This window comes from Silurus aristotelis, assembly GCF_946808225.1.
Source record: "Silurus aristotelis genome assembly, chromosome: 18".
Lineage (NCBI taxonomy): Eukaryota > Metazoa > Chordata > Actinopteri > Siluriformes > Siluridae > Silurus > Silurus aristotelis.
Window position 1 is genome coordinate 18,754,634 of NC_139591.1, and position 12,262 is coordinate 18,766,895.

Below are 12,262 nucleotides of genomic sequence, written 5' to 3' on the forward strand. Positions count from 1 at the left end.
GTGGGTCTATCTAAGCGAGCTGCCTGCTGCAGTGAGATTGTGCCAGATCATTCTTGTTGCCATGGAGATGCAGTCCAGGGTCTTTTAAAGAAACATGATTAAGTTGTTGAATATGTTGACTTTTTATAGGGGCTATTTGGAACAAGAAATGGTTATTCCTTTAACATCTGTTTTTTTTGTTTTTTTGTGATCAACATTTTTATTCAAATTTTGTTTCATTTCTGAAACATATCACAGATTATAGTTCAAAGTTCAAAAGAAGTATTTACAGACAGATGCCATGAAGCCGACCACTTGTATGCAGAAATAAAAAAAATAAAAAAAAGATAAGAGTCAAATAGGCATAGTAGTCCTTTTCAGCCTATCTAGCAACATCACAGCAATATTTGCCCATGCCAATAAGCCTGGCGGTGGTACTTTCCAACCAGACAATGTCTCTGACATTTATTAGCCTGGTAAAAGTTGCAGGAATGGATGGTTCTATCCATAGCTTCAAAATAGTCTTTTTGGTGGCATACTTGCAGCTGATTTTGTCCAATACAGTTTTTTTTTATCATTATATTGATAAAATTAGCAGAAACACTATTAAATATTTGTTCTTTCTATTATAGAAAATGTTAAAACCAAGAATGGAAAATAGATTATATGACACATGCAATGAACATATGTTCATCATTTGAGTGATTCCATCAGTCAGCAGACAGAGGACAAAAAATTATTACTGTTTAGATTATTTGAAAAAAAAAGGAGTCTTTTTTTTAAGAAGTTCATGAAGAAAGCATTGTCTATTCATTGAAAAAGCGATCGATGCTGTCCATGGTCCTGCATGTACATTACTCTCTTTTTCTGAAGTATCACAAAGGTCTATAATAAGAGTTGCAGTATAACCGAGTATATATATGTATGTATATATATATATATATATATATATATATATATATATATATATATATATATATATATATATATATATATATATGTATGTATATATATATATATATATATATATATATATATATATATATATATATATATATATATATATGTATGTATGTATGTCAAGTGACATTATATTGATAACATTGTATAAATATTTGAGTTACAAATGAATTCTTAATTAATTTGTCCATTTTGGTGTTTATTTATGGTCATCAATGAAACCAGGAGTGTTAGCAATTTTTTGGGGGTGTTTTACCTGATTGCCCATTTTTGTATATAATTCCCACAGCTCAACATTGTGCAGATATGTACAGTAAAGTACACAGCACTTCTGTCTCTTTCTCTCTCTCCTCATTCACATGCTATTATCAGGAAAAACAGAGCCACGTGGAAGACAGGGAGTGGCCACTGCAGTAGAACCTTTTGTTTTTAGATCTCCAGATAGATTTTACACATACAGTGTATCACTCTGCTAAACTGTTTGTTTCTTTTAAGAATCTTTCCATCAAAAAGTCTGAAGTCTGATTTGCACATTTTTGTGTTCTTTATTGTTTTTGTATTTGTATTGCATACAAATTTTTTTCAATGTCTCAAAATCACTTAATATGCCCTACTGTTTTCATTCCTTCTCTGTGAAATAATTGAATCTTGTATCCAAATCTGTGATTCACCTAATAATTATCAGACATCCAATGTTCTTTTCTTGCCTTCTCCTTTTTTTCATATGCATATCCCTCATCTCAACATGAGGTGCATGTTTTTCCATGGCAACAGACTCAGGGCAGACTGGTCCATTTTCTCAATAGGAGGGTGGAGAGATCAGTTCCACAGGGAGTTCCATGTGCTGGGGATTGTGTTAGACCCCCTTTCTTTCCCTCACTCTCCCACCCACCTTCTATTCAGCTTTGTTATGTACGCGCATGCGTACTACGTATTCAGCTCTCATGCTCCCTCTTGTGTTGTAATCACACAACGCTCTTTGAAGCACTTTTTTTTATTTGGACAGTTTGGTTTTTGCGAATTTTCTTTCGTGCCCTTGATTATTTGTCACCTGTAAGATGTAACACTGTTTGCTGTAACTCTGACCCTAATCTTCTCTTTTCTGTTTTTCTTTTCATGCATTTTGTCCACAATTTCCTACGTTTCTCCATATAAGGTAAGCATTATTATTCTTATAGTGTAACACAGCAAACATAAAATTCATTTTCACGTGTCTAAACTACCTGAATCCAGATAGAAATCATGGAACTATGTAGCATTTGAAACCAAAAGTGGTTGTACACATACTATATGTATATTACAGTATTAAAGCAAATGTCATTTATTTATACATTGGAATATAGAAAGCATTATTTCCTCTATGAAAACTATGTAGAATACAAATTATTGAATGCATAAGATCACTGTTTTCAACATCAATGCTTTCACTTTCTTATTAGAGTGTATTCATGATTTTATATAAAGTAAAAGATGTTTTTGCAAATATGTAAATCTATACAGCAGATAAAGGTAAGTCAAAAACACCTGCCATGAATTGACATTAAAAATATGACTTAGTACGACTCAGATCTAAGATCAGCTGTCAATATTCCTAAATTTAAAAAAATAAAATAATAATATATATATAATATAATAATAATTATATATATATATATATATATATATATATATATATATATATATATATATATATATATATATATATATAAATATTATTATTATTATTATTATTTTTATAAAATATATATATATATATATATATATATATATATATATATATATATATATATATATATATATATATATGCAGTGTTTCAGTTCTGCTTAGTAGTTAATACTACAATATAGCAATCAGGTGTTAAATATTTGCCTGGCAGTGTACAGAAAGGTGTATGTGTTATGTTTTGTTGTATTTAGAATTCAAGTAGTTTTTGTTGCCGTCAAAGATTGAGACCGTCTTTGTGGTCTATTTTATTACTAGTAAACACCGAAGTTTAAAACATGACTCACATGTGGATCGTTAGAAAAAGTAGAGAAAATATTGCAATTGTCAATGAAAGAAAGAAAGAAAGAAAGAAAGAAAGAAAGAAAGAAAGAAAGAAAGAAAGAAAGAAAAACATCAATTAAATATTTGCAACTAAATAATATTTTGGTAAATATTTGTTTTAAGCCTTGATTCCATGGTAGCGTGTATTTTTTTTTTTGCTGGAATTATTTTAAATACTTTAGACGAAGCTGTTTGAAAGAGTAAACACACCCAATGCACTCATAAAAACATTCTCGAGTTGGTCGTCTGGGTGGCGCTGTCCAGCTTTGTGGTGCTGAAATGCAGCATGGCGGCTGTTTCCCCCCTACATTTTTTGTCTCATGGTTGCTTCCTTTGTTGCTAAGAAGATTAGCTCGGATAGACAGAATGACTGTTAGAAATCACACTCGATCTTGTGTAGTTTAATTATTCTATCCGTTATATGATACAATCGTCCATAATTTCTTTTTTTGTTTTTTTCTATTATTAATTTGTTTCTATGTATAACCTTGTTCGGATGCCCAAGCTCTCTTAAATCTACACACAAAAATTATATATAAATATAAATAATATTTTATATATATATATATATATATATATATATATATATATATATATATATATATATATATATATATATATGAAATTGATTATTAATTTAAATATAATTGAATGTTACATTTTTAAATATGAATGGGATATATAACAATAATAATAATTATTATATTCTAATATATAATATACATATATATATATATATATATATATATATATATATATATATATATATATATATATATATATATATATATATATATATATATATATTTATTTATTTAAAAATAAAATTACCATGAAAGATCTGAGACTCAAATAGACGTTTAGCTAATATATAATTTATAATATATACATACAAACAGTGTTTTAATTTTATATATATATATATATATATATATATATATATATATATATATATATATATATATATATATATAGTAAAAAGTCATTCTTTTTATCGATTTAGCTAAACGTCCATTTGAGTCTCAGATCTTTGGTGTTCATACAGAAAGACACACGGGATCTGATTGGTTTTGGCGGCGGCACCAATGAGGTGCGCAGCTGCACAAAGAGATCTATTCCCTCCCTACTATGTGTGTTACCATACTGTGCACGGTGCTCAGGAAAACGGAAAGCCTGCGCAAGGGCTATTTCTTTAACAGTGGAACATGTACTTAAAATACTACTTGTGGTTTTGTTTTGACTTTAAACGCTATGCAAAGTTAGAACGTACTGGATAATCGTTTTTCTTTTCGTGGCACAATGGAAATGATGTTTTTTAGGACGACAATATACTGCTGTTATTTCATCCTTATTTGGAATATAATAGAGGCGCATGTCCGCTATGTAATTCCCGAGGAGCTAAAAGAAGGATCCGTGGTCGGATATATCGCTAAAGATCTTGGTTTGGATTTATCTGAGGTTGCATATCGTAAATTGCGAATTGCCTCGGAATCGGGTAAGCAGTATTTTAGGGTTTCTGGGGAAAGCGGAGAGCTAATTGTGAATGAAAGAATAGATAGAGAGAGCCTTTGTGGACACACTGTTCCGTGTTTATTGCCTCTGGAAGCAGTCGTAGAAAATCCTCTGCAGTTACACCGTGTTGAAATTGAAATACAAGACATTAATGACAACACGCCGAGTTTTCAATCTAATCAGCGTGTTATAAATATTCCTGAATCTATCAACCCTGGTGCAAAATTTCTCCTTGACAGCGCGGACGATCCTGACGTCGGGTCAAATACTCTGCAGTCTTACACTTTGGGAAGCAATAAATATTTTGTGCTAAATGTAAAAACTCAAGATGGCATAAAAATCCCGGAGTTGATATTGGATAAACCTCTTGATCGCGAAAAGCAGGCTACTCACAGACTCATACTGACGGCGTTAGATGGCGGAAAAACGGTGAGATCTGGCACTTGTGAAGTGGACGTTATAGTGGTGGATAATAACGACAACGCGCCCCAGTTTGGGAAATCGTTTTATGAAGCAAACGTACCTGAAAATGAGCTTATTGGAAATGAAATAATCAAGGTTAGTGCTGTAGATTTAGACGAGGGAGCAAACGGTGAAATCGAGTACGTTTTTGCAGACAAAACCTCTGACGCCCTGAAGACTGTTTTTGATGTTAATCCGACTACAGGTGTGATAAGTGTTAAAGGAAAACTCGATTTTGAGCAGGCCAATTTATATAAATTCGATATAATGGCTAAAGACAAAGGAATCCCACAGATGGAAGGGCACTGTAGTGTAAAAATAATGATCAATGACATTAATGACAACGCTCCAGAAATAGTCATTACGTCTCTCTCTAGTCCATTGCCTGAAAATTCCCCAAATAACACGGTCATTGCACTAATTAGCACTAAAGATGCAGATTCTGGTGAAAATGGAAAAGTAAACCTCACTGTGGCATCCAGCTCACCATTTCGACTGAACCGTTCACTATCTAATCGTTACACACTGGTTACTAACGGTCCACTAGATCGAGAGAAATATCCAGAGTACGAAATTAAATTAAATGCAGTTGATTTTGGCTTTCCAGCTCAGCATGCAGTGAAAATGGTCAAAATTAGTATCTCTGACGTTAACGACAATCCTCCGGTTTTTTCTCAAAAATCGTATACAGTTTACACAAGAGAGAATTCTGTCCACGGGTCAATTCTTTGTTCTGTATCGGCACATGACCCGGATCTCGAACAAAATGGCAAAATCTCGTATTCCATTTTGGACTCTAAAGTTCAAGATGTTGCTGTCTCATCGTACATTTACATAAACTCGGATAACGGAAGTATTTTTAGCATGCACTCGTTGGACTATGAGAAGATGAAAGTGTTTCAGATCCAAGTCCAAGCGAAAGATCACGGATCTCCGGCTCTGAGCAGCAATACTATGGTTCATGTTTTCATTGTGGACCAAAACGACAACGCCCCCTCTGTGATTTACCCCTCTGCACTCATGGGCTCCGTCTCTCATCAGAGGATGCCCCGCTCCGCTAAAGCAGGACACCTCGTTACTAAAGTCACAGCAGTGGACGCTGACTCGGGCCATAACGCCTGGATTTCCTATCGGCTAGCGGAGGCCACGGACGCGTCTCTGTTCACTGTCACTGTACATACAGGAGAGGTGAGGACTAAGCGCTCTGTTTCAGAGCAGGATGACTCCTCTCAGAGACTGATTATAGAGATAAAGGACAACGGAGACCCTGGCCAGTCCACCACAGTCACTGTGGATATACTAATAGAGGACGGCTTTCATGAACCAATGTCAGATTTTAAACACAAAAAAACAGAGCCTGAAAAGAAAAGCAGCAAAATCACATTGTATCTCATCATCGCTCTGTCCTCTGTATCATTGTTGTGTTTGCTGACATTTTTTGTCTTGTTGGTCAAATGTGCTCGAGGCAGTAGAGGCAGCTCGAGTTGCTGTATCAGAAGGAGCGATTGTGAATATAAAAACCCAAATAGGAACCTTCAGATCCAGCTCAACACTGATGGACCCATTAAATATGTGGAGGTGCTGGGAGGAGACATGATGTCTCAGAGTCAGTCGTTCGGCTCCTATCTGTCTCCAATGTCCGAATTCAGTGATTTCACCCTCGTTAAACCCAGCAGCACCACAGACTTTACAAACACTTTGAGTGTGCTCGATGCCTCATTACCAGACAGCACGTGGACGTTTGAGAGTCAGCAGGTGAGCTTCGATTTTTGTTCATTTCTTATTCATTATCTTATTGAGAAATTAAAAAATACTCTGAATTTCTTGAATCTATCATGGGTCAGTTCTCGCTCACTCCGAATGCACAATCTACTTTCTGGTTACAGGGCCACAGTAATGTTGCCCATTTGTAGGATTGTAATGTGAAATTTGATGTCTTCTGACATGATAAGAAAATTTTTCATAGGTTTGCTTACATTCAATATGCAGTCATGTAGCAAATATAATTAGCATGGAAACCCCTATTGTTTGAATGTTGACCTTATTTAGATTTTAAGGTAGCAGGTTTACATATTTCTTTCCATCATTATTAATGGTTATGTGCACCCATACATAAATATTCTACTAGTATAAGTTAAAGTAAATAAAAATCATGCACCATCCTATGAAAAAGCGTTTGAGTTTTGAGGACATTATTCCTTCTGGCTGCTGTTTCTTTAAGTCATAGCAAAATTCACTGGCGCTCTATTACTGGAGCGCTGTCCACCAATAGGAAGCTAAAGCGCACAAAGAGATCCACTCCCTCCCCTCGGAGCTCTTTTGAGCACAATGCCTAAACCTTATACGCACTGGTAAACGTACTGGCATGTACGAAGCTATCTGCTAACCGTATCGATGCTGAAAAACAAACAAAAAAAACCCTTATTTTACTCTTGTGCTTAGTTTAAAATAAAATGATTCCAAGTAAACTGAAAAACTCGAGGGTCAGTCATTTTTGGAAATGAAGACTCAAAAGGGAAGAGAGGTTCCATTTTTCCAGGCGCTCTGGCTGCTCTGTGTGGTCGTTTGGTGGAATGAAACAGACGCGCAGCTCCGCTATACCATCGCAGAAGAGCAAAAGGAAGGTTACGTTATTGGGAATATAGCAAAGGATCTAGGATTTTCTGCACCGGAGATTTCCGAGAGAAAACTGAGGATAGCGTCTGAGCCCGGTAAGCAGTATTTCAGATTGGAATCAGGAAACGGACATTTGATTGTGAAGGATGGAATAGACCGAGACAGTCTATGCGGACAAAACAGCAACTGCGTGCTACCGCTGCAAATCATAATCGAGGATCCACTTCAGTTTTACCGCGTGGAGATCGAAATACAGGATATAAATGACAACTCTCCGCGTTTTCAAGTAGATACTAACACCGTAGACGTGCCAGAATCCACACCGACAGGAGCTAAATTTCGGTTAGAGCCAGCTCAGGACCCGGATGTTGGGTCAAACTCGGTACGGACATATGATCTTAATAAAAACGAGCACTTTGTGCTTAACGTTAAAAATAACAAGGATGGAACAAAAATTCCTGAACTTGTTTTACAGAAAGCGTTTGACAGAGAAAAGCAGGCGCTTCACCATCTTATCCTGACCGCAATCGATGGGGGGAATCCGGTTAGATCAGGGACTGCCGAGATTACAGTAAGGATACTTGATAACAATGATAACGCCCCTGCATTCAATCAAGATGTATATGAGATTAAAGTAATGGAGAACTGCGACCCAGGTGCTCTGATTTTAACGGTAAAAGCGAACGATTCGGATGAAGGTGTGAACAGTGAAATCGAGTACTCATTTGGAGCACACACACCAGAACCTATTGAAAATATGTTTTCAATCAACTCGGAGACAGGTGAATTATCATTGTTAAAGAATCTGGATTATGAAAGTAGCACGTCATACGAATTTGATATACGAGCGCGAGACAAAGGAACTCCACTCATGGAAGGACATTGTAGAGTTCAGGTGGCGGTCGTGGATGTTAATGATAACGCTCCAGAAATCAACATCGCCTCCTCACCTAAACCTGTGAGAGAGGACGCGTCTTTTGGCACAATGGTCGCTCTGATCAATGTGAATGATTTGGATTCGGGTGTTAATGGAAACGTGACTTTAACCACGTCCAAAAATCACCCTTTTAAATTAAAACCCACGTTTTCTAATCATTATGCGCTTGTCACAGATGCAAAACTGGACCGAGAAAAGTTTCCAGAATATAATATTGAACTCAAAGCATCCGACTCTGGATCTCCTCCTTTGTCAACAGACAAAATGGTCAGAGTGATTATACTAGACGCCAACGACAACGCGCCTGTGTTTTTTATGCCCGTGTACTCGGTTTATATTAATGAAAACATAACACCAGGATCAATTATATCGACTGTATATGCCTCGGATTTAGACACGGGAGAAAATGCTAAGATAACCTATTCACTTGTCGGTTCTAAAAGTCAAGATCTTCCTGTCTCGTCGTATATCTATATTACCTCGGATAACGGAAGTATTTTTAGCATGCACTCGTTTGATTATGAGAAGATAAAAGTGTTTCAGATACTGGTCCAAGCGAAAGATCATGGCTCTCCCGCTCTGAGCAGCAACGCCACGGTTAATATTTTCATTGTGGACCAAAACGACAACGCCCCCTCTGTGATTTACCCCTCTGCACTCATGGGCTCCGTCTCTCATCAGAGGATGCCCCGCTCCGCTAAAGCAGGACACCTCGTTACTAAAGTCACAGCAGTGGACGCTGACTCGGGCCATAACGCCTGGATTTCCTATCGGCTAGCGGAGGCCACGGACGCGTCTCTGTTCACTGTGACTGTACATACAGGAGAGGTGAGGACTAAGCGCTCTGTTTCAGAGCAGGATGACTCCTCTCAGAGACTGATTATAGAGATAAAGGACAACGGAGACCCTGGACAGTCCACCACAGTCACTGTGGATATACTGATAGAGGACGGTTTTCATGAACCAGTGTCAGACTTTAGACACAAAATAACAGAGCCTGAGAAGAAAAGCAGCAAAATCACATTATATCTCATCATCGCTCTCGCCTCCGTCTCGTTGTTGTGTTTGCTGACATTTTTTGTCTTGTTGGTCAAATGTGCTCGAGGCAGTAGAGGCAGCTCGAGTTGCTGTATCAGACGGAGCGATTGTGAATATAAAAACCCAAACAGGAACCTTCAGATCCAGCTCAACACTGATGGACCCATTAAATATGTGGAGGTGCTGGGAGGAGACATGATGTCTCAGAGTCAGTCGTTCGGCTCCTATCTGTCTCCAATGTCCGAATTCAGTGATTTCACCCTCGTTAAACCCAGCAGCACCACAGACTTTACAAACACTCTGAGTGTGCTCGATGCCTCATTACCGGACAGCACGTGGACGTTTGAGAGTCAGCAGGTGAGCTGTAATTTTTCAAATTGACATCTGAACGAAGGCGTTCATATAATTATTTACATATTTTGCTTGTTTCCTCACGTGGGAAAGGATGCCAATTTATTAGAAATGTGCTTCATATTTACAAGGAAACTGGGCAAACGGACTGCCCACTTTAAAAGAACAATACTGAACTTTATTGTTCAGATAATTGCAATAATGCCAGATGGAAATTGGCGACATAATCAACACCAATAAAAATATATATTTTTTTAAACAATGAATTAGGTAGTTACTTTATAGACTGCATCATACATGTTTACGACCAATCAGACACCCATACAGACATGTTAAGAAGCTAGCTAGATCGCTACATTCTAAAGCTACATTCTTAACATAGATTGTCAGTATCCAACGTAAATATTATATTTATACTGTACCAGTTAATTTATATGGTGCTATAACACGTGTTAAAAATGCGAAAACGTTTATTATTTGAGTTTAGAGGTTTATAGAGGTTAGAGGCTAAAAGGTGTCACTATGTGGCTGGCTGACATTATCGGTGCAATTTAACCGTTTCCTTTTAAACCAATACTGTTTTAATGCATTGTACATCCAGATTCGTTCATGTGATGTTTTCATTTGCCTTCAGAAATAAAAGTGGCAAAAAAATCTGTTTTAATTTTACTGTCGTTTGAGTGCCACCATTAAAACATTTAGACATTTTGTACCTTTAGTATGGATATTTGAATATAAAATGTATAATAATAATAATAATAATAATAATAATAATAATAATAATAATAATAATAATAAATAATTTACTTTACATAATTATACATTTAATGATGTACTTTAAAAACAAGTCACATGTCCCACTTCAATTTATACCATTCCAAAACCACACAGTTTGGCACTTTTGTTTTTAACAGTTGTTATGAATGAATGAATTTTGGTTTTGGAACTCATGCATTACGTACAACCTCTAGTACCTGTAAATTAATACAAATACATTTACAATATGTAGACAAAAGTATTGGGACACTTGACCTTTCCTGCCATATTTGGCACAAAGCTGGAGGCACACAATTGTATAGGATGTCTTTGTGGTATACTAAAATGTTGCATTCACTAGAACATGAAAACCCAAACCTGCTCCAGCATGGCAATGCCCCTGTGCACTGTGAGCTCCATGAAGATATGGCTTACATTGTTTGGAGAAGAAAATCTTGTGTTGCCTGCTATAGAGCTCTGTTCTCCACCCTACTGAACACCCCTGGGGTGAAGTGGAACACTGACTGCACCACATGCCTCCTCACCTACATCACCATTTGAGTTTATTTAGACCCTTGTGGCTGATAAACACAAATGCCCACAAGCACACTCCAAAATGTAGTGGAACATCTTCCTAGAGGAGTGGAGGGAAATATAAAAGCAACCTGGGACCAAATGTGGAATGCTATGCTTGTGTGTGTGTGTGTGTGTGTGTGTGTGTGTGTGTGTGTGTGTGTGTGTGTGTGTGTGTGTGTGTGTGTGCAAGAGAGAAAGAAAGACAGACAGACACAAAAAAACAGCAACACAGAAACCTAGAGAGAGAGAGGGTTGAGAGAGAGTTGTCGCTGTCTTTAAAAGTGGTGCTGAAGTCTCAGAGCTCAGAAATCAGTCATTTCCTTTGTACTCTTAATTTTAAATTATCTTTTTTAAAACACTTTATGGTTGTTTTAGCTTGGGTAATATTTTTGGCTCCCGTGCACACTGCCATCTTTATAATTACTACTATTCTGCAAAATTGCAACATTCCTAAAGATTTTCTATGCATTTCATAAAGGCAGGGTACAATACTTTTTTTTTCACTCACTGTTCCTTTAAAAAGTAGAATGTCTAAGCTATGGTTCTATTGGTGTGTTGAAAGCCAATAGAAAGGCTTTACAGTACAAAGAGATCCACTCCCTCCCCCTTTCTATTGTGTCAGTACTCTCACCAGACGAGCTTCAGCTAAGCGCTGGGGACCTGCACAGATTTCTCCGGCCATATGATCAATAGAAACATTATACTTTTTTTAACCCTTTATATACAATGAGTTACAAACGTATGTATCACGCGTTCAAGTGTAAATATTGGGTATGGAGACCTTGAAGATAAAAATGCGGAGAAAATGGTGGATTGCCGGTCTGTTCTATGCGTTTGCTGTGTGGAATATAACCGGGGCGCAGATTCGCTACACCATACCAGAGGAGCAAATCGAGGGCACTGTTGTTGGAAACATCGCAAAAGATCTGGATTTAAAATTGTCTGACGTATTTGAGCGGAATGTTCGCATTGATCTCGAGTCTGGTAAGCAGTATTTCGTTGTGGATCCAACAAAGGGCGAGCTGGTT

At 36.9% G+C, this 12,262-nt stretch overlaps 1 protein-coding gene across 42 annotated transcripts in view; it reads left to right on the top strand.

Annotated features, from left to right (window-relative positions):
- LOC310741048 (protocadherin gamma-C5-like) overlaps positions 1-12,262 on the top strand; it is a gene marked incomplete at its 5' end in the record, with an annotated part of 208,022 nt that overhangs the window by 171,589 nt on the left and 24,171 nt on the right. For 2 of the 42 annotated variants that reach the window (XM_083568470.1, XM_083568438.1), the window contains one exon: positions 7,287-9,908. The exons of 38 other annotated variants lie outside the window; for them this stretch is intronic. In XM_083568470.1, coding sequence (XP_083424596.1) covers positions 7,461-9,908 — 2,448 coding nt within the window. Of the gene's footprint in view, positions 1-7,099; positions 9,909-12,262 lie in introns of those variants that run through there. 2 more of the 42 variants (XM_083568446.1, XM_083568441.1) reach the window with 2 other exon arrangements.